The sequence below is a fragment of the Solea solea genome, chromosome 15 (genome assembly GCF_958295425.1).
Source record: "Solea solea chromosome 15, fSolSol10.1, whole genome shotgun sequence".
NCBI classification, from domain to species: Eukaryota; Metazoa; Chordata; class Actinopteri; order Pleuronectiformes; family Soleidae; genus Solea; species Solea solea.
In genome coordinates, this window is record NC_081148.1 from 1,460,733 (window position 1) to 1,482,045 (window position 21,313).

Genomic DNA, 21,313 nt, shown 5'->3' on the forward strand with positions numbered 1-21,313 from the left:
GAGACCATATAACTCCAGTGTTAGCTTCTCTACACTGGCTCCACCCACAGTTTAGAATTCAATTTAAAATCCTCCTCCTCACGTACAAAGCACTTAATGGTCAGGCCCCTTCATACCTGAAAGACCTAGTCTTACCTTATCACCCTAACAGACCACTTAGGTCACAAAATACAGGTTTACTTGTGGTTCCCAGAGTCTGTAAGAGCAGAATGGGAGGCGGAGCCTTCAGTTACCAGGCTCCTCCTCTCCTGTGGAACCAGCTTCCAATGACAGTTCAGGAGGCGGAGCCTCTCTCTGTATTTAAAGTTAGACTTAAAACTTTCCTTTTTGATAAAGCTTATAGTTAGAGCTGGTTCAGGGAAACCTGGACCATCTCTTAGTTCTGCTGCTATAGACCTAGACTGCTGAGGGATTTTCCTGTGGTGCACGCACATTCACTCTCTCACACTCAGGGTATGATTATGACTTTTTATATGTCATTAACCTTGTCTCTTTCTCTCCCTAGTTTGTGTCCTTCCTTCCTTCCCTCTCCCTCTCTCCCTCTGTATCCTCATCTTGCAGGTTGCAGGATCCAGATCCAGTTTTCGAGGCTATCCATATCATACATATCATCACCATTATTATTGTGCTATAATTAAAAGTCGATATCATTAACTGTATAAACTTGTAACTTGATACAGTTGTTGTGTATCTGCTCCTGGTCTCTCTCTCTCTCTTCTGTCTCTACCTCATCTCCCTCTTGTCCTTTCTCTCCCCCCTTTCTGTCCCCCTCCTCTCCGCTGTCCCCCATTTTCCTTTCACCCCGACCGGTCGAGGCAGATGCTGCACATGTGTGAGTCTGGTTCTGTCAGAGATTTCTTCTTCTGTTAAGAGGGAGTGTTTTCTCTCCACTGATGCCTAGTGTTTGCTCATTGTGTGAACTGTTGTGTTTCTCTGCTCTCCTTGATGTTGTCTATGTACACACCTGAGATCATGTGTGTTATGATCTATACAAATAACATTGAATTGAATTGAATTGAATTGAACATTACAGGTGACACAGCTACACAGCCATTTTAACCACTGGTTTAACACCAGCACAAAGTTAACTGCGCTCCAAGGACAGCCAGTCTTAATGACCACCTGCAGAGGGATTGGGTCTGTGAGCTGTTTACCACAGATAACCTGTATGAACAAACTTTTTTAAGGTTAAATCGTCGCGCTCTTCTCTCCACCCTCTTTTATTGCCTTGATTTATTTCCTCCCGTTTGTTTTGACCCCGTCCTCGTTCTCTCCTAGATACTGGCGTCCAGCCACCACACTCCATTTCATCCTCATCTTCATCCCCCTGGCTTGCCATCTCGATCCAGTCACACACCAGTTTATGCCAACCGCCCAAAAACACTCAGATACTGCGGGAAACAAACAAACAAACAAAATAAGAAAAGAAAAATAAACGTGTGGCTTCTTCAAAGTCCGTCTCATCCGCTTCCGCATCCTCCTCCAGTCTCCTCCTTCCACCGCAAGACTAGTCCTCCAACAGCTAGTTCCTCCTCGAGGACAGTTTATTATTATACATACAGATTATTATTATGAGCATTCACATATAAAGTACTTAAAGTTTATGACATTTACTTTACTTAAGTATCAAAAGTCATTTTCTGATATAAAATCTACTGAAGCCTAAGTAGTAAAAGTATTATAAAAGGGAGGAGTCAGGCGTGAGCCATTGTTGCTCAGTCTCTCTGTGTCTCAGTGTCTCAGTGTCAGTGTCAGTGTCAGTGTCAGTGTCTCAGGGTCAGTGTCAGTGTCAGTGTCAGTGTCAGTGTCAGTGTCAGTGTCAGTGTCAGTGTCTCAGTGTCAGTGTCAGTGTCAGTGTCTCAGTGTCAGTGTCAGTGTCAGTGTCTCAGTGTCAGTGTCAGTGTCAGTGTCAGTGTCAGTGTCAGTGTCTCAGGGTCAGTGTCAGTGTCAGTGTCAGTGTCAGGGTCAGTGTCTCACTGTCAGTGTCTCAGTGTCTCAGTGTCAGTGTCAGTGTCAGTGTCAGTGTCAGTGTCAGTGTCAGTGTCAGTGTCTCAGGGTCAGTGTCAGTGTCAGGGTCAGTGTCAGTGTCAGGGTCAGTGTCTCAGTGTCAGTGTCAGTGTCAGTGTCTCAGTGTCAGTGTCAGTGTCAGTGTCAGTGTCAGTGTCAGTGTCAGTGTCAGTGTCAGTGTCAGGGTCAGTGTCTCAGTGTCAGTGTCTCAGTGTCAGTGTCAGGGTCAGTGTTTCAGTGTCAGTGTCAGTGTCAGTGTCAGTGTCAGTGTCAGTGTCAGTGTCAGTGTCTCAGTGTCAGTGTCAGTGTCAGTGTCTCAGTGTCTCAGTGGCAGTGGCAGTGTCTCAGTGTCTCAGTGTCAGTGTCAGTGTCAGTGTCAGTGTCAGTGTCTTACTGTCAGTGTCAGTGTCAGTGTCTCAGTGTCAGTGTCAGTGTCAGTGTCTTACTGTCAGTGTCAGTGTCAGTGTCAGTGTCTCACTGTCAGTGTCTCAGTGTCAGTGTCTCAGTGTCAGTGTCTCAGTGTCAGTGTCAGTGTCTCAGTGTCAGTGTCAGTGTCTCAGTGTCAGTGTCAGTGTCTCACTGTCAGTGTCTCAGTGTCAGTGTCTTACTATCAGTGTCAGTGTCAGTGTCAGTGTCTCAGTGTCAGTGTCAGTGTCAGTGTCAGTGTCAGTGTCAGTGTCAGTGTCTCAGTGGCAGTGGCAGTGGCAGTGTCTCACTGTCAGTGTCTCACTGTCAGTGTCTCAGGGTCAGTGTCAGTGTCAGTGTCAGTGTCAGTGTCAAGGTCAGTGTCAGTGTCAGTGTCAGTGTCACTGTCAGTGTCTCAGTGTCAGTGTCAGTGTCAGTGTCAGTGTCTCAGTGTCAGTGTCTTACTGTCAGTGTCTCAGTGTCAGTGTCAGTGTCTCAGTGTCAGTGTCTTACTGTCAGTGTCTCAGTGTCAGTGTCAGTGTCAGTGTCTCACTGTCAGTGTCTCAGTGTCAGTGTCAGTGTCAGTGTCAGTGTCAGTGTCAATGTCAGTGTCAGTGTCAGTGTCAGTGTCAATGTCAGTGTCAGTGTCAGTCTCTCATTGTCAGTGTCAGTGTCAGTGTCAGTGTCTCTGTGTCATTGTCAGTGTCAGTGTCAGTGTCAGTGTCAGTGTCAGTGTCTCAGTGTCAGTGTCAGTGTCAGTGTCAGTGTCAGTGTCAGTGTCTCAGTGCCAGTGTCAGTATCTCAGTGTCCCAGTGTCTCAGTGTCAGTGTCTCAGTGTCAGTGTCTCAGTGTCAGTGTCAGTGTCAGTGTCAGTGTCAGTGTCAGTGTCAGTGTCAGTGTCTCAGTGTCAGTGTCTCTGTCTCTGTCTCTGTCTCTGTCTCTGTGTCAGTGGCAGTGGCAGTGGCAGTGTCTCACTGTCAGTGTCAGTGTCAGTGTCAGTGTCAGTGTCAATGTCAGTGTCAGTGTCAGTGTCAGTGTCAGTGTCAGTGACAGTCAGTGTCTCAGTGTCTCAGTGTCAGTGTCAGTGTCTCTGTGCCTCTGTGTCTCAGTGTCTCAGTGTCCGTGTCTCAGTGTCAGTGTCAGTGTCAGTGTCTCAGTGTCAGTGTCAGTGTGTCAGTGTCAGTGACAGTCAGTGTCAGTGACAGTCAGTGTCTCAGTGTCTCAGTGTCAGTGTCAGTGTCAGTGTCAGTGTCAGTGTCTCAGTGTCAGTGTCAGTGTCAGTGTCTCAGTGTCAGTGTCAGTGTCTCAGTGTCTCAGTGTCAGTGTGTCAGTGTGTCAGTGTGTCAGTGTCAGTGTCAGTGTCAGTGTCAGTGTCAGTGTCAGTGTCTCAGTGTCAGTGTCTCAGTGTCCCAGTGTCCCAGTGTATCAGTGTCAGTGTGTCAGTGTGTCAGTGTGTCAGTGTGTCAGTGTCAGTGTCAGTGTCTCAGTGTCAGTGTCAGTGTCTCAGTGTCTCAGTGTCAGTGTCAGTGTCAGTGTCTCAGTGTCAGTGTCTCTGTGTCTCTGTGTCTCAGTGTCAGTGTCAGTGTCAGTGTCTCAGTGTCTCAGTGTCAGTGTCAGTGTCTCAGTGTCTCAGTGTCTCAGTGTCTCAGTGTCAGTGTCAGTGTCTCAGTGTCTCAGTGTCAGTGTCAGTGTCTCAGTGTCTCAGTGTCAGTGTCAGTGTCTCAGTGTCAGTGTCCCAGTGCTGAGCAGAATAGATGGAGACAGAAAGGTGAGACAGAAACGTTTATTTTCAGAATCACATTAGCTGCCGTTTTTAAACAGGAACAACATTTTCTTTGATTTGAAGAGTTAAGGTCATGATGTTTAGTTTCAGCTTCTTTAGAAACATTGAAGACACTGAAGAACTAAATCATGATAGAACAACTGAAGGACATGTCCTACTGACTCTTCCTTCCTTGCTTGCTTCCTTCCTCATTCCCTCTTCTCTGTCCTTGCGTCCTCCTGACAGTGCAGCTGGTAGTTGAGTCTGACTCCCAGCCTGGTTCCTCCCAGGTGTTTGTCAAAGACCTGGTCCATGTCCCGGCTCTGCTCAGATGTGAAATGGTTCCTCCAGTCTCCGACTTCACCTGTGACACAAGTACAAACATGTGTCACAGGTGATGAATCCTTTCATTCATTCATTCATTCATTCATTCATCCATTCATTCATTCATCCATTCATTCCCAGTGATTAAAAATGTTGCTTTGACGTGAAATAAATAAAAGTTCCAGACAAAAAACAATTTAAAGGCACAACATGTAACTTTCTGCCACTGGAGGTCACTTCAGTGAAAGTACACTATGTGTGTGTGTGTGTGTGTGTGTTGAGCCTGAGCTCCAGTAAACATGTGAGCACTTAGTCAGACTACTGCCTGAGCTCCAGTAAACATGTGAACACTTAGTCAGACTACGGCGTGAGCTCCAGTAAACATGTGAACACGTAGTCAGACTATGACCTGAGCTCCAGTAAACATGTGAACACTTAGTCAGACTACGGCCTGAGCTCCAGTAAACATGTGAACACTTAGTCAGACTATGACCTGAGCTCCAGTAAACATGTGAACTCTTAGTGAGACTATGACCTGAGTTCCAGTAAACATGTGAACACTTAGTCAGACTACTGCCTGAGCTCCAGTAAACATGTGAACACTTAGTCAGACTACGGCGTGAGCTCCAGTAAACATGTGAACACGTAGTCAGACTATGACCTGAGCTCCAGTAAACATGTGAATACTTAGTCAGACTACTGCCTGAGCTCCAGTAAACATGTGAACACTTAGTCAGACTATGACCTGAGCTCCAGTAAACATGTGAACACTTAGTCAGACTACAGCCTGAGCTCCAGTAAACATGTGAAAACTTAGTCAGACTATGACCTGAGCTCCAGTAAACATGTGAACACTTAGTCAGACTACTGCCTGAGCTCCAGTAAACATGTGAACACTTAGTCAGACTACGGCCTGAGCTCCAGTAAACATGTGAACACTTAGTTAGACTATGACCTGAGCTCCAGTAAACATGTGAACACGTAGTCAGACTATGACCTGAGCTCCAGTAAACATGTGAACACTTAGTCAGACTACGGCCTGAGCTCCAGTAAACATGTGAACACTTAGTCAGACTATGACCTGAGCTCCAGTAAACATGTGAACTCTTAGTGAGACTATGACCTGAGTTCCAGTAAACATGTGAACACTTAGTCAGACTACTGCCTGAGCTCCAGTAAACATGTGAACACTTAGTCAGACTACGGCGTGAGCTCCAGTAAACATGTGAACACGTAGTCAGACTATGACCTGAGCTCCAGTAAACATGTGAATACTTAGTCAGACTACTGCCTGAGCTCCAGTAAACATGTGAACACTTAGTCAGACTATGACCTGAGCTCCAGTAAACATGTGAACACTTAGTCAGACTACAGCCTGAGCTCCAGTAAACATGTGAACACTTAGTCAGACTATGACCTGAGCTCCAGTAAACATGTGAACACTTAGTCAGACTACTGCCTGAGCTCCAGTAAACATGTGAACACTTAGTCAGACTACGGCCTGAGCTCCAGTAAACATGTGAACACTTAGTTAGACTATGACCTGAGCTCCAGTAAACATGTGAACACTTAGTCAGACTACAGCCTGAGCTCCAGTAAACATGTGAACACCTAGTCAGACTACGGCCTGAGTTCCAGTAAACATGTGAACACTTGGTCAGACTACGACTTGAGCTCCAGTAAACATTTGAACACTTATTCAGACTACAGCCTGAGCTCCAGTAAACATGTAAACACTACGACCTGAGCTCCAGTAAACATGTGAACACTTAGTCAGACTATGACCTGAGCGCCAGTAACATGTGAACCCGTAGTCAGACTACGACCTGAGCTCCAGTAAACATGTGAACACTTTGTCAGACTACGGCCTTAGCTCCGGTAAACATATGAACACTTAGTCAGACTATGACCTGAGCGCCAGTAACATGTGAACCCGTAGTCAGACTACGACCTGAGCTCCAGTAAACATGTGAACACTTTGTCAGACTACGGCCTTAGCTCCGGTAAACATATGAACACTTAGTCAGACTACAGCCTGAGCTCCAGTAACATGTGAACACTTAGTCAGACTAACGCCTGAGCTCCAGTAAACATGTGAACACTTAGTCAGACTATGACCTGAGCTCCAGTAAACATGTGAACACTTAGTCAGACTACTGCCTGAGCTCCAGTAAACATGTGAACACTTAGTCAGACTATGACCTGAGCTCCAGTAAACATGTGAACACTTAGTCAGACTACGGCGTGAGCTCCAGTAAACATGTGAACGCGTAGTCAGACTATGACCTGAGCTCCAGTAAACATGTGAACACTTAGTCAGACTACTGCCTGAACTCCAGTAAACATGTGAACACTTAGTCAGACTATGACCTGAGCTCCAGTAAACATGTGAACACTTAGTCAGACTACTGCCTGAGCTCCAGTAAACATGTGAACACTTAGTCGGACTATGACCTGAGCTCCAGTAAACATGTGAACACTTAGTCAGACTACGGCGTGAGCTCCAGTAAACATGTGAACACGTAGTCAGACTATGACCTGAGCTCCAGTAAACATGTGAACACTTAGTCAGACTACTGCCTGAGCTCCAGTAAACATGTGAACACTTAGTCAGACTATGACCTGAGCTCCAGTAAACATGTGAACACTTAGTCAGACTACAGCCTGAGCTCCAGTAAACATGTAAACACTACGACTGAGCTCCAGTAAACATGTGAACACTTAGTCAGACTATGACCTGAGCTCCAGTAACATGTGAACCCGTAGTCAGACTACGACCTGAGCTCCAGTAAACATGTGAACACTTAGTCAGACTACGGCCTTAGCTCCGGTAAACATATGAACACTTAGTCAGACTACAGCCTGAGCTCCAGTAACATGTGAACACTTAGTCAGACTATGACCTGAGCTCCAGTAAACATGTGAACACTTAGTCAGACTAACGCCTGAGCTCCAGTAAACATGTGAACACTTAGTCAGACTACGACCTGAGCTCCAGTAAACATGTGAACACGTAGTCCGACTACAGCCTGAGCTCCAGTAAGCATGTGAACACTTAGTCAGACTATGACTTGAGCTCCAGTAACATGTGAACACTTAGTTAGACTACGGCCTGAGCTCCAGTAAACATGTGAACACTTAGTCAGACTAACGTCTGAGCTCCAGTAAACATGTGAACACTTAGTCAGACTACGACCTGAGCTCCAGTAAACATGTGAACACTTAGTCAGACTACTGCCTGAGCTCCAGTAAACATGTGAACACTTAGTCAGACTATGACCTGAGCTCCAGTAAACATGTGAACACTTAGTCAGACTACTGCCTGAGCTCCAGTAAACATGTGAACACTTAGTCGGACTATGACCTGAGCTCCAGTAAACATGTGAACACTTAGTCAGACTACGGCGTGAGCTCCAGTAAACATGTGAACACGTAGTCAGACTATGACCTGAGCTCCAGTAAACATGTGAACACTTAGTCAGACTACTGCCTGAGCTCCAGTAAACATGTGAACACTTAGTCAGACTATGACCTGAGCTCCAGTAAACATGTGAACACTTAGTCAGACTACAGCCTGAGCTCCAGTAAACATGTAAACACTACGACTGAGCTCCAGTAAACATGTGAACACTTAGTCAGACTATGACCTGAGCTCCAGTAACATGTGAACCCGTAGTCAGACTACGACCTGAGCTCCAGTAAACATGTGAACACTTAGTCAGACTACGGCCTTAGCTCCGGTAAACATATGAACACTTAGTCAGACTACAGCCTGAGCTCCAGTAACATGTGAACACTTAGTCAGACTATGACCTGAGCTCCAGTAAACATGTGAACACTTAGTCAGACTAACGCCTGAGCTCCAGTAAACATGTGAACACTTAGTCAGACTATGACCTGAGCTCCAGTAAACATGTGAACACTTAGTCAGACTAACGCCTGAGCTCCAGTAAACATGTGAACACTTAGTCAGACTACGACCTGAGCTCCAGTAAACATGTGAACACGTAGTCCGACTACAGCCTGAGCTCCAGTAAGCATGTGAACACTTAGTCAGACTATGACTTGAGCTCCAGTAACATGTGAACACTTAGTTAGACTACGGCCTGAGCTCCAGTAAACATGTGAACACTTAGTCAGACTAACGTCTGAGCTCCAGTAAACATGTGAACACTTAGTCAGACTACGACCTGAGCTCCAGTAAACATGTGAACACGTAGTCCGACTACAGCCTGAGCTCCAGTAAGCATGTGAACACTTAGTCAGACTATGACTTGAGCTCCAGTAACATGTGAACACTTAGTTAGACTACGGCCTGAGCTCCAGTAAACATGTCAACACTACGACCTGAGCTCCAGTAAACATGTGAACACTTAGTTAGACTATGACCTGAGCTCCAGTAAACATGTGAACACTTAGTCAGACTATGACCTGAGCTCCAGTAAACATGTGAACACTTAGTCAGACTACGGCGTGAGCTCCAGTAAACATGTGAACGCGTAGTCAGACTATGACCTGAGCTCCAGTAAACATGTGAACACTTAGTCAGACTACTGCCTGAGCTCCAGTAAACATGTGAACACTTAGTCAGACTATGACCTGAGCTCCAGTAAACATGTGAACACTTAGTCAGACTACTGCCTGAGCTCCAGTAAACATGTGAACACTTAGTCGGACTATGACCTGAGCTCCAGTAAACATGTGAACACTTAGTCAGACTACGGCGTGAGCTCCAGTAAACATGTGAACACGTAGTCAGACTATGACCTGAGCTCCAGTAAACATGTGAACACTTAGTCAGACTACTGCCTGAGCTCCAGTAAACATGTGAACACTTAGTCAGACTATGACCTGAGCTCCAGTAAACATGTGAACACTTAGTCAGACTACAGCCTGAGCTCCAGTAAACATGTAAACACTACGACTGAGCTCCAGTAAACATGTGAACACTTAGTCAGACTATGACCTGAGCTCCAGTAACATGTGAACCCGTAGTCAGACTACGACCTGAGCTCCAGTAAACATGTGAACACTTAGTCAGACTACGGCCTTAGCTCCGGTAAACATATGAACACTTAGTCAGACTACAGCCTGAGCTCCAGTAACATGTGAACACTTAGTCAGACTATGACCTGAGCTCCAGTAAACATGTGAACACTTAGTCAGACTAACGCCTGAGCTCCAGTAAACATGTGAACACTTAGTCAGACTACGACCTGAGCTCCAGTAAACATGTGAACACGTAGTCCGACTACAGCCTGAGCTCCAGTAAGCATGTGAACACTTAGTCAGACTATGACTTGAGCTCCAGTAACATGTGAACACTTAGTTAGACTACGGCCTGAGCTCCAGTAAACATGTGAACACTTAGTCAGACTAACGTCTGAGCTCCAGTAAACATGTGAACACTTAGTCAGACTACGACCTGAGCTCCAGTAAACATGTGAACACGTAGTCCGACTACAGCCTGAGCTCCAGTAAGCATGTGAACACTTAGTCAGACTATGACTTGAGCTCCAGTAACATGTGAACACTTAGTTAGACTACGGCCTGAGCTCCAGTAAACATGTAAACACTACGACCTGAGCTCCAGTAAACATGTGAACACTTAGTTAGACTATGACCTGAGCTCCAGTAAACATGTGAACACTTAGTCAGACTACAGCCTGAGCTCCAGTAAACATGTGAACACCTAGTCAGACTACGGCCTGAGTTCCAGTAAATATGTGAACACTTGGTCAGACTACGACTTGAGCTCCAGTAAACATTTGAACACTTATTCAGACTACAGCCTGAGCTCCAGTAAACATGTAAACACTACGACCTGAGCTCCAGTAAACATGTGAACACTTAGTCAGACTATGACCTGAGCTCCAGTAACATGTGAACCCGTAGTCAGACTACGACCTGAGCTCCAGTAAACATGTGAACACTTTGTCAGACTACGGCCTTAGCTCCGGTAAACATATGAACACTTAGTCAGACTACAGCCTGAGCTCCAGTAACATGTGAACACTTAGTCAGACTAACGCCTGAGCTCCAGTAAACATGTGAACACTTAGTCAGACTATGACCTGAGCTCCAGTAAACATGTGAACACTTAGTCAGACTACTGCCTGAGCTCCAGTAAACATGTGAACACTTAGTCAGACTATGACCTGAGCTCCAGTAAACATGTGAACACTTAGTCAGACTACGGCGTGAGCTCCAGTAAACATGTGAACACGTAGTCAGACTATGACCTGAGCTCCAGTAAACATGTGAACACTTAGTCAGACTACTGCCTGAGCTCCAGTAAACATGTGAACACTTAGTCAGACTACGGCGTGAGCTCCAGTAAACATGTGAACACGTAGTCAGACTATGACCTGAGCTCCAGTAAACATGTGAACACTTAGTCAGACTACTGCCTGAGCTCCAGTAAACATGTGAACACGTAGTCCGACTACAGCCTGAGCTCCAGTAAGCATGTGAACACTTAGTCAGACTATGACTTGAGCTCCAGTAACATGTGAACACTTAGTTAGACTACGGCCTGAGCTCCAGTAAACATGTAAACACTACGACCTGAGCTCCAGTAAACATGTGAACACTTTGTCAGACTATGACCTGAGCTCCAGTAAACATGTGAACACTTAGTTAGACTACGGCCTGAGCTCCAGTAAACATGTAAACACTACGACCTGAGCTCCAGTAAACATGTGAACACTTTGTCAGACTATGACCTGCGCTCCAGTAACATGTGAACACTTAGTCAGACTAACGCCTGAGCTCCAGTAAACGTGAACACTTAGTCAGACTATGACCTGAGCTCCAGTAAACATGTGAACACTTAGTCATTGACAGATTTTCAAGAACCTTTTCTGAAGATGACTTTTCCCATGTTTCCGTGGGAGTTGTTGGCGTGTTCCTTCATGGCGGTGAAGGTGCTCTGCTCTGCCACCTGTTGAACCTGAGCCTCCGTCAGGCTGAAACCAAAGAAACGGGAGATCTGACGGATGTTGTCACTCAGGTCCTACACGACAGGATGAAGAATCACAGACTTTTTACTTTTTTTACTCCTGCAACACATGAGTGAGGATTTCTGACACGTCCAGAGACTCGAGGTACTGTACCTGCTTCAGCTCCTCGTACGTGACCACCATGACGTTAGGGTCGTTCATCCTCTTCTCCCACGCTAAAGCGTGCTCAAAGTATGATCCCCAAGGAACTACACACACACACAGTGTCATTAACACATGCTGCTGAACTGCATTGTGGGTCTGTTGCTTTGTTAATGCTACATGCAGCGTGAGATCATCAGAAAAATAAATCACGTTCATACGTTAAACATCATATATAAATGATGATGATGATGATGATGGTTTACTCACCGTCTCCATTCAGGAAGTGAGAGTAGAAAGATTCCCAGGACTGTCCTGACGGCAGGACGGGATTATTGTTGGTGAAGTGAAAGAAGGAAACCAGAGTGTCCTTCGGATTCCTGAAGACCACCAACATCTGCCAACAACAACAATGACAAGCTTCATGCTGTTTCAGTCGCCATGGTGAAGAAGAAGAGGGCGGAGCACATGAGGTCGTTTACCTTGGTTTTCTTTTCTTTGAAGGAATTCGGGATGTTGTCAGGATGAAGGTGAGTCCCCAGTAACCTAGGAGACGGCATCTCGTCCATCAACTGAGGGCCAAACATTCAACACATGAATAAATCAATGAGACACACACCAATAGTTAGAGACACTTTACTTTACATTTGATTATGAATATGAATCCCTCACTCACTCACACACTCACTCAATCACTCACTCATTCACACACACAGCTGTACCTTCATACAGTCTGGTGCAGAGAACTCTAGCAGTGGTGGCGTCTTAGCTTCACTTTTTGTTCCTGTGGCTTCAGCGATGATTCTCTTCATCACCCCGACCATCCAGTTAAAACCTGCACACACACACACACAGACACACACACACAGACACACACAGACACACACACACACAGTTGGAAATTCATGACTTGAGGGGAGATTGCATTGACTTACATTCATTTCCTGGAGACTTACTCTAACCTTTACCACAATTACTACTGGCCTAATCCTAATCCTAACCTCAACCTAACCTTAAAAAATATCTTCACCTTAAAATGTAGTCATTTACGTTGTGGGGACTTGATTTTTGTCCCCACAAGGAAGACAAGTCCCCATAATGTGACTGTGTAAACAGTTTTAGGTCCCCACAACATTAGTAATACCCGCACACACACTAACACACACACACACACACACAAACAGTGTGTTTACATACATGTCTTCACCACTTTAAAGTTCAAAAGTTAAAATCTAATGTAATATTATTGTAGTAGTAAAAGTACACACACATGAATTAAGGGTAATAATGGTTATTGTTATAATTGAGTTATTGATTATTGATAATTGATTTAGTTCTATTCTACATAAACTGAAGACACAGTAAACTGTTAGTTATCACTGTTAGTTAACACTGTTAGTTAACACTGTTAGTTATCACTGTTAGCTTTTAACTGTTATCATTGTTAGTTAAAACTGTTAGTTAACACTGTTAGTTAACGCTGTGAGTTATCACTGTGAGTTATCACTGTTAGTTAACACTGTTAGTTAGCACTGTTAGTTATCACTGTGAGTTAACACTGTTAGTTATCACTGTTAGTTAACAATGTTAGTTAACACTGTGAGTTAACACTGTTAGTTAACACTGTTAGTTTTCACTGTTAGTTTTCACTGTTAGTTAACACTGTTAGTTAACACTGTTAATTAGCACTGTTAGTTATCAATGTTAGTTAACACTGTGAGTTATCACTGTGAGTTATCACTGTTAGTTATCATTGTTAGTTTTCACTGTTAGTTAACACTGTTAGTTAGCACTGTTAGTTATCAATGTTAGTTATCACTGTTAGTTAACACTGTGAGTTAACACTGTTAGTTAACACTGTGAGTTATCACTGTGAGTTAACACTGAGTTAACACAGTTAGTTAACACTGTTAGTTAACACTGTGAGTTAACACTGTTAGTTAACACTGTGAGTTATCACTGTGAGTTAACACTGAGTTAACACAGTTAGTTATCACTGTTAGTTAACACTGTGAGTTAACACTGTTAGTTAACACTGTGAGTTATCACTGTGAGTTAACACTGAGTTAACACAGTTAGTTAACACTGTTAGTTAACACTGTGAGTTATCACTCTTAGTTATCACTGTTAGTTATCCCTGTTAGTTAACACTGTGAGTTATCAATGTTAGTTATCCCTGTTAGTTAACACTGTTAGTTATCACTGTGAGTTAACACTGTTAGTTATCACTGTTAGTTAACAATGTTAGTTAACACTGTGAGTTAACACTGTTAGTTAACACTGTTAGTTAGCACTGTTAGTTATCACTGTGAGTTAACACTGTTAGTTATCACTGTTAGTTAACAATGTTAGTTAACACTGTGAGTTAACACTGTTAGTTAACACTGTTAGTTATCATTGTTAGTTTTCACTGTTAGTTAACACTGTTAATTAGCACTGTTAGTTATCAATGTTAGTTATCACTGTGCGTTAACACTGTTAGTTATCACTGTTAGTTAACACTGTGAGTTATCACTGTGAGTTATCACTGTTAGTTATCATTGTTAGTTTTCACTGTTAGTTAATACTGTTAGTTAGCACTGTTAGTTATCAATGTTAGTTATCACTGTTAGTTAACACTGTGAGTTAACACTGTTAGTTAACACTGTGAGTTATCACTGTGAGTTAACACTGAGTTAACACAGTTAGTTAACACTGTTAGTTAACACTGTGAGTTAACACTGTTAGTTAACACTGTGAGTTATCACTGTGAGTTAACACTGAGTTAACACAGTTAGTTATCACTGTTAGTTAACACTGTGAGTTAACACTGTTAGTTAACACTTTGAGTTATCACTGTGAGTTAACACTGAGTTAACACAGTTAGTTAACACTGTTAGTTAACACTGTGAGTTATCACTCTTAGTTATCACTGTTAGTTATCCCTGTTAGTTAACACTGTGAGTTATCAATGTTAGTTATCCCTGTTAGTTAACACTGTTAGTTATCACTGTGAGTTATGACTGTGAGTTATCACTGTTAGTTATCCCTGTTAGTTAACACTGTTAGTTATCACTGTGAGTTAACACTGTTAGTTAGCACTGTTAGTTTTCACTGTTAGTTAACACTGTGAGTTAACAGTGTGAGTTATCACTGTTAGTTAACACTGTGAGTTAACGCTGTTAGTTATCATCTGTGAGTTAACACTGTGAGTTATCACTGTCAGTTAACGCTGTTAGTTAGCACTGTGAGTTAACACTGTTAGTTATCATCTGTGAGTTAACACTGTGAGTTATCACTGTGAGTTAACACTGTTAGTTAGCACTGTGAGTTAACACTGTTAGTTATCATCTGTGAGTTAACACTGTGAGTTATCACTGTGAGTTAACACTGTTAGTTAGCACTGTGAGTTAACACTGTTAGTTATCATCTGTGAGTTATCACTGTTAGTTATCACTGTTAGTTAGCACTGTTAGTTAACATTGTGAGTTAATACTGTTAGTTATCACTGTTAGTTATCACTGTTAGTTAACACTGTTAGTTAACACTGTGCGTTATCACTGTTAGTTATCATTGTTAGTTAACACTGTTAGTTATCACTGTTAGTTAACACTGTTAGTTAACACTGAGTTATCACTGTTAATTAACACTGTGAGTTATCACTGTTAGTTATCACTGTTAGTTAACACTATGAGTTATCACTGTTAGTTATCACTGTTAGTTGGCACTGTTAGTTAACACTGTGAGTTAACACTGTGAGTTATCACTGTTAGTTAACACTGTGAGTTATCACTGTTAGTTAACACTTATTATTACTGACATTAACTTAGATGAAGTAATAACTTCATTGACCTGAATAACATTCATGAATGCTTAGTTAACACACGAGAGATCTGGATTATCCATTCAATACTGTTTATATTGACATTTTACAAAAGAGTGCATATGTTTACTTATCTTTATGTGTACTCTTGTTCAGTTTCTTTTTATTATTCTTATTCTTATTTGGGGGCAGCCCGTGGCCAAGTGGAAAGGGAACTTGACTTGTAACCGGAAGGTCGCGGTTCAAATCCCCACCCGGCCAAAAAAGGGCTGGGGTACCCCTGAGCAAGGTACCCAACTCCCAATGCTCCCCGGGCGCTAGGGATTAATTTCCCTAAGGGGATTAATAAAGTATCTAAAAAAAATATTTATTCTATCCTCTTGTGGATATCCCCAAGGCTCTATACTTGGTCCAATTTTATTTTCTTTATACATGCTTCCCCTAGGGTCTGTTCTTAGGAAATATGGAATATCCTACCATTTTATGCAACTTTACCTGCCCTTAAAAAAGAAAGACCCGAATTCTTTGAGCACATTGCTTGCTTGTCTTAAGGACATCAAAGACTAGATGGCTTTAAATGTTTTAATGCTCAATGAAAACAAAACAGAAGTCATTCTTTTTGGACCAAGTGGACACAGACACAACCCCGTCTTGGACCTTCCCCCCCTGGAATCTTTTATCAAACCGTCTGTAAAGAATTTAGGGGTCTTCATGGATAAGGATTTCAAAATGGACAAACAGATAAACTCAGTAGTCAAATCAAGTTTTTTCCATCTGCGTCTTTTATCCAAGGTTAAGTCCTTTTTATCTCTTAATGATTTTAAAACGGTTATGCATGCTTTTATCACCACACGTCTTGACGACCTTAATGCGCTCTACGTTGGTGTTAGCCACGCCTCTCTGTCTCGCCTGCAGCAGCTCGTCTTGTAACTGGTCCTCGTAAACATCAGCACATCTGTCCTGTTCTAGCTTCACTTCACTGGCTTCCTGTGCATTTTAGGATTGATTTTAAGATTTTATTATTAACATATAAATCATTGCACGGGCAATCTCCACAGTATCTCATAGACCTTTTAAAACCACTTCATTTATCCAGGACACTCAGATCATCTAACCAGCTGCTTCTGGCTGTCCCGAGGTCTGGACTGATTCTTAGGGGGGACAGAGCCTTTTCAGTTGCAGCTCCAAAGCTCTGGAACGCTCTGCCGCCACATGTTGGGCTGTCCCCCTCACTGCCTGTTTTTAAATCAAACCTCAAAACGCACTTTTACTCCTTGGTATTTGGCTCGGCATGAGAGTTGCCTATTTGAATCCATCTTTTCTTTCCTTTCCTACTGGTCTTAATGCTTTTATTTTTATTTTAATGCTTATGTTGTTTTTATGTCTAGCTGTACAGCCCTTTGGTCAACTCTGTTGTTTTTAAATGTGCTTTCTAAATACATTTGATTAGATATCCTTTGTTTCATGCTCTTTGAATAGGTGCAGCTCCTCAGAGATCAATAAAGTTTTCTGATTCTGGATTCTGATAGAAAGAGTTACTAATAACTTTATTATAACTTGAACCACTGACTAAGAACAACTAAGGCTTCAGAGGTCAAAGGTCGTCATATTTCACTCAGATATGTTTTATCTTTGACAACTGCTAAGTGACATCAGAGGCTCACAGAGAAGCCACACCCACCGCCACGCCCAGAGGAAAATAAGCTGTGTCATCATGATGTGTGTGTGTGTGTGTGTGTGTGTGTGTGTGTCTGTGTGTGTGCGTGTGTGTCTGTGTGTGAGTGTGTGTCTGTGTGTGAGTGTGTGTCTGTGTGTGAGTGTGTGTCTGTGTGTGTGTGTGTGTGTGTGTGTGTGTGTGCGCTTGGACCTCTTCTCATGTGAACACACACACACACACACACAGACAGATTAACATCACCTCAGTCTTGTCTTCGACGTCCTTTGTCTCACAGTTTAGTTTGAAGAATGTGAGGTATTTTCTCTTCAGGGAGTGTTGACTTCTTTAAAGAGATCTTTGCACACACACACACGCGCGCACACACACACGCACATACACACACACGCGCGCACACACACACACAAACGTGCACACACACACACGCACACGCACGCACATGTGCGCACACACACACACACAGACTCACACAGACACTCACACACACACACACACACACACACAGACTCACAAACACACACAGACTCACACACACAGACTCACACACACACACACACCCACGCACGCACACACACATACACACACACAGACACACACATACACACACCCACGCACACACACACACGCGCGCACACACACACACGCATATAAACACACACTCACACACACACACACACACACGCACGCGCGCACACACACACACACAGACTCACACACAGACACTCACACACACACAGACTCACAAACACACACAGACTCACACACACACACAGACACACACACGCACACACACACACACGCAGACTCACACACACAGACACACAGACACAGACTCACAAACACACACAGACTCACACACACACACAGACACACACACGCACACACACACACACACACACGCAGACTCACACACACAGACACAGACTCACAAACACACACAGACTCACACACACACACACACAGACACACACACGCACACACACACATTCACACACACACTCACACACACAGACTCACACACACACACACACACACACACAGACTCACAAACACCCACAAACACCCACAGACTCACACACACTCACTGAGTTTAAACTTCATGAGTTTAGAGCAGAACTTCTCCACACAGCTGGTTGGTTGATTTCTGTGATCATGTGACTCATGTGTTAATAAACATGATTGTAATCAATCTGACTCAACTTTTGCTGAGTCATCTGCAGGATCATGACTCAGCACATTCTTGGACATGCAAACTTCCTCGTCAGACTTCAGATGAAGTTTCCTTCAGGAACCAGAGGATTATGAGACTCTGGTCCTTCTGGACCCAGAACCATCTCTGGACCCTGAACCATCTCTGGACCCTGAACCACCTCTAGACCCTGAACCATCTCTAGATCCTGAACCATCTCTAGACCCTGAACCATCTCTGGACCCTGAACCATCTCTAGACCCTGAACCATCTCTAGACCCTGAACCATCTCTGGACCCTGAACCATCTCTAGACCCTGAACCATCTGTAGACCCTGAACCATCTCTGGACCCTGAACCATCTCTAGACCCTGAACCATCTCTAGACCCTGAACCATCTCTGGACCCTGAACCATCTCTAGACCCTGAACCATCTGTAGACCCTGAACCATCTCTGGACCCTGTACCATCTCTAGACCCTGAACCATCTCTGGACCCTGAACCATCTCTAGACCCTGAACCATCTCTAGACCCTGAACCATCTCTAGACTCTGATCCCTCAGACCTACACCCAGGAAGAATGTCTGATAATACCCTCCAGAGGACAGAGGGCAGAGCCTCCAGAGGACAGATGGATCGAGATCCTGTGTGTTTTGAGAGACATCTAAGTCCAGTGTGGTTCCAGCTAATGGTTCTGGTTTTTCTCATGTTGTCTTAGTTACTCACCACACTTGGGATAAGCCACCAGCAGGACGTCGTCCTCTCGAGCTTCCATCTTCTCCAGAGCCTTCAGATGTTCCTCAGGACACAGGAGGGTCGGGTACAACACGCCGTTGTATCTGTAGAGCTTCTCCTCTTCACTCATCTCCTTCACCTTCTCCATCCTGGCCTGCAGAGCTGTGTGGAAGCTGCTGCTGCTGCTGCTGCTGCTGCTGCTGCTCATCCTGATCCAACACTGCTTCACTTTTCACAACGATTCAACTCAACAACAGCGACAACTTCTGCAAACACACAGAGTTTGAAGCTGAAGAACGAGAGGCTGCTACTGTCGACACAGAGAGAGAGAGTAGTAAAGGAGGAGGTGGCACCAAGCACCTCCTCCTGCTTCACACACAGGAAATGTAAATATGAGGAGTGATTGATGAAAGACATGTGTGCAAAGTTCATCAGATTAGAGCTACACAACGCACACACACACACACGCACACACACACACGCACACACACACACACACACACACACACACACACACACACAGTTGGGTGGGACCAGCATGTGTCACACTCTCTTTCTCAGAGAAGTTTCTGTGGACTCTAAAGACTCCAGGCCAAAACAAGTTTTTCTTGAGCTCAACTTTCTTTCTTCCTTTCTTTCTTTCTTTCTTTCTTTCTTTCTTTCTTACGGAAGTGCATTGCATTCACTTGAAAAAAAAATTATGGTTTGTTTTTCTGTTTTTCTGAGTCATTTTTTTCTGATTTACTGAATTTAGTTTAGAGAGCATTTGAAACAATAAACACATTCATTGACGTGTCTCATGTTGGATTTGTTCTTTTTCTTGATTTCTGACCTCTGACCTGCCAATGGGGAACAACTTTTATTTTTTTATTGATAACAATTCTTTATTTAACAGACACACATCACAGACCGAGTCATCAACCATTATTAAAACATTGTATCAAAAAAATGAATTCATTATAAAAGTTGAAAAACAGAGGCGTGATCTTAATAAAACTACAGCTGTGAACGAGTTCCACATTTTCCTTTTTCATCCACCATCATCCACCATCAATACAAACTTTTAACACGTGAAAAATAAAAAATATTGTTAAATATTATTGAATGATGACGTCTTTACACCAGGGCTTTTATTGTGAAAGCTCTCCTGTTGTGATTTGTCACTTCCCCCGGAAACGGGGTGTTCTCCTGTGTTGACTTGACATCGAGGTTAGGCTGGTGGATGAACGATAGACTTAAAAAAGATAAATAAATATGTATATATGTATATACATATATATATATATATATATATATATATATATATATATATATATGCCTGTTGGCTGAAGATAACTCTTGTTCATTCCTACACGTAAGATGAAGATTGCGCACCTTGCTCAACAGGTTATGGACAAGTTTAAGTTTAACGGCGTGGAGAAGAGAAGCTTCTACAGACGATGTGGGACAACTTAAGAGAGAAGTCACAATAATTTGGTGAAAAATAAGCTTCGCGAAGTATTACTACGCGAGAGCTAACAGATAAGCGAGCGGCTGGAATGATTCACCACAACTTTTCTTTGATGGAACCCAAGAGAAGTATGACCTTTGGGAAACAAGACTTCTTGGTCACCTGCACATCCAACAATGAAAAGAGACCATCCTACGTGAACCTGGAGAGGTGAGTGAGGAGCACCGAGTTAATAAGACTTTTGGAGACTTTAAAAGCCTGTCGCTAATAAGGCACGACGCTGATGATGATGATGGTAGGAAAGCTCTTCAAATATTGGAAGAGCTTTACTCTGGCAAAAGCAAGACAAAGTTACGCATGGCTGACAACCAGAGTGTTAGTGACTATGTAATAAGAGCAAATGAAGATAATAATGATTAAAACCAGTGGGAAACAAAGCATCCAGACACACTTTAATAGAAGGAATGGAGTTGTCATCATAACATGTTACAGATGTGGAGCAAAAGGACACAAGGCAAGACAATGTACCCAACACGTGTGGTGCAGTCATTGTAAAAGTCATACACACAAAGAATCACTGTGTAAGAAAAAGGGAGAACAAGATGGTGCAGAGAAACGACGCCGATCATCTCTTCATGGCGAAGTATGTGAGGGGTGAAAGGTCAGCAAACAACGTACAAACAACGTACAAACAACGTACAAACAACGTACACTCGGTCGAACTGGCAGACAAGTGCAGAACACAACAACGCAGAGGGACAGCGGTGAACACAGAGCTACGTGATGCACTGTACATGCCATCGTACCCACACAACATCTTCTCAGTGGGGAGGAGCAACGATCACCTTCAACAAAGAGGACA

The 21,313-nt window shown here is 43.5% G+C and overlaps 1 protein-coding gene across 2 annotated transcripts; it reads right to left on the reverse strand.

Annotated features, from left to right (window-relative positions):
• Nucleotides 1-1,235: 1,235 nt before the first annotated feature.
• On the reverse strand, nt 1,236-19,364 carry sult6b1 (sulfotransferase family, cytosolic, 6b, member 1). 2 transcript variants are annotated; one of them, XM_058650732.1, is made up of 8 exons: nt 18,993-19,364; nt 12,324-12,436; nt 12,084-12,173; nt 11,872-11,998; nt 11,614-11,708; nt 11,357-11,513; nt 4,358-4,538; nt 1,236-1,391 (listed from the first exon to the last, which is right to left on the reverse strand). In XM_058650732.1, the coding sequence occupies exons 1-7, from the start codon at nt 19,207-19,209 to the stop codon at nt 4,384-4,386; spliced, it is 954 nt and encodes a 317-aa protein (XP_058506715.1). In that variant the 5' UTR covers nt 19,210-19,364; the 3' UTR covers nt 1,236-1,391; nt 4,358-4,383. The 2 variants fall into 2 exon arrangements, with proteins under 2 accessions (XP_058506715.1, XP_058506714.1); XM_058650731.1 differs by lacking the exon at nt 1,236-1,391 and having other exon boundaries at nt 4,182-4,538; nt 18,993-19,363.
• Between the last annotated feature and the right edge of the window lie 1,949 nt (nt 19,365-21,313).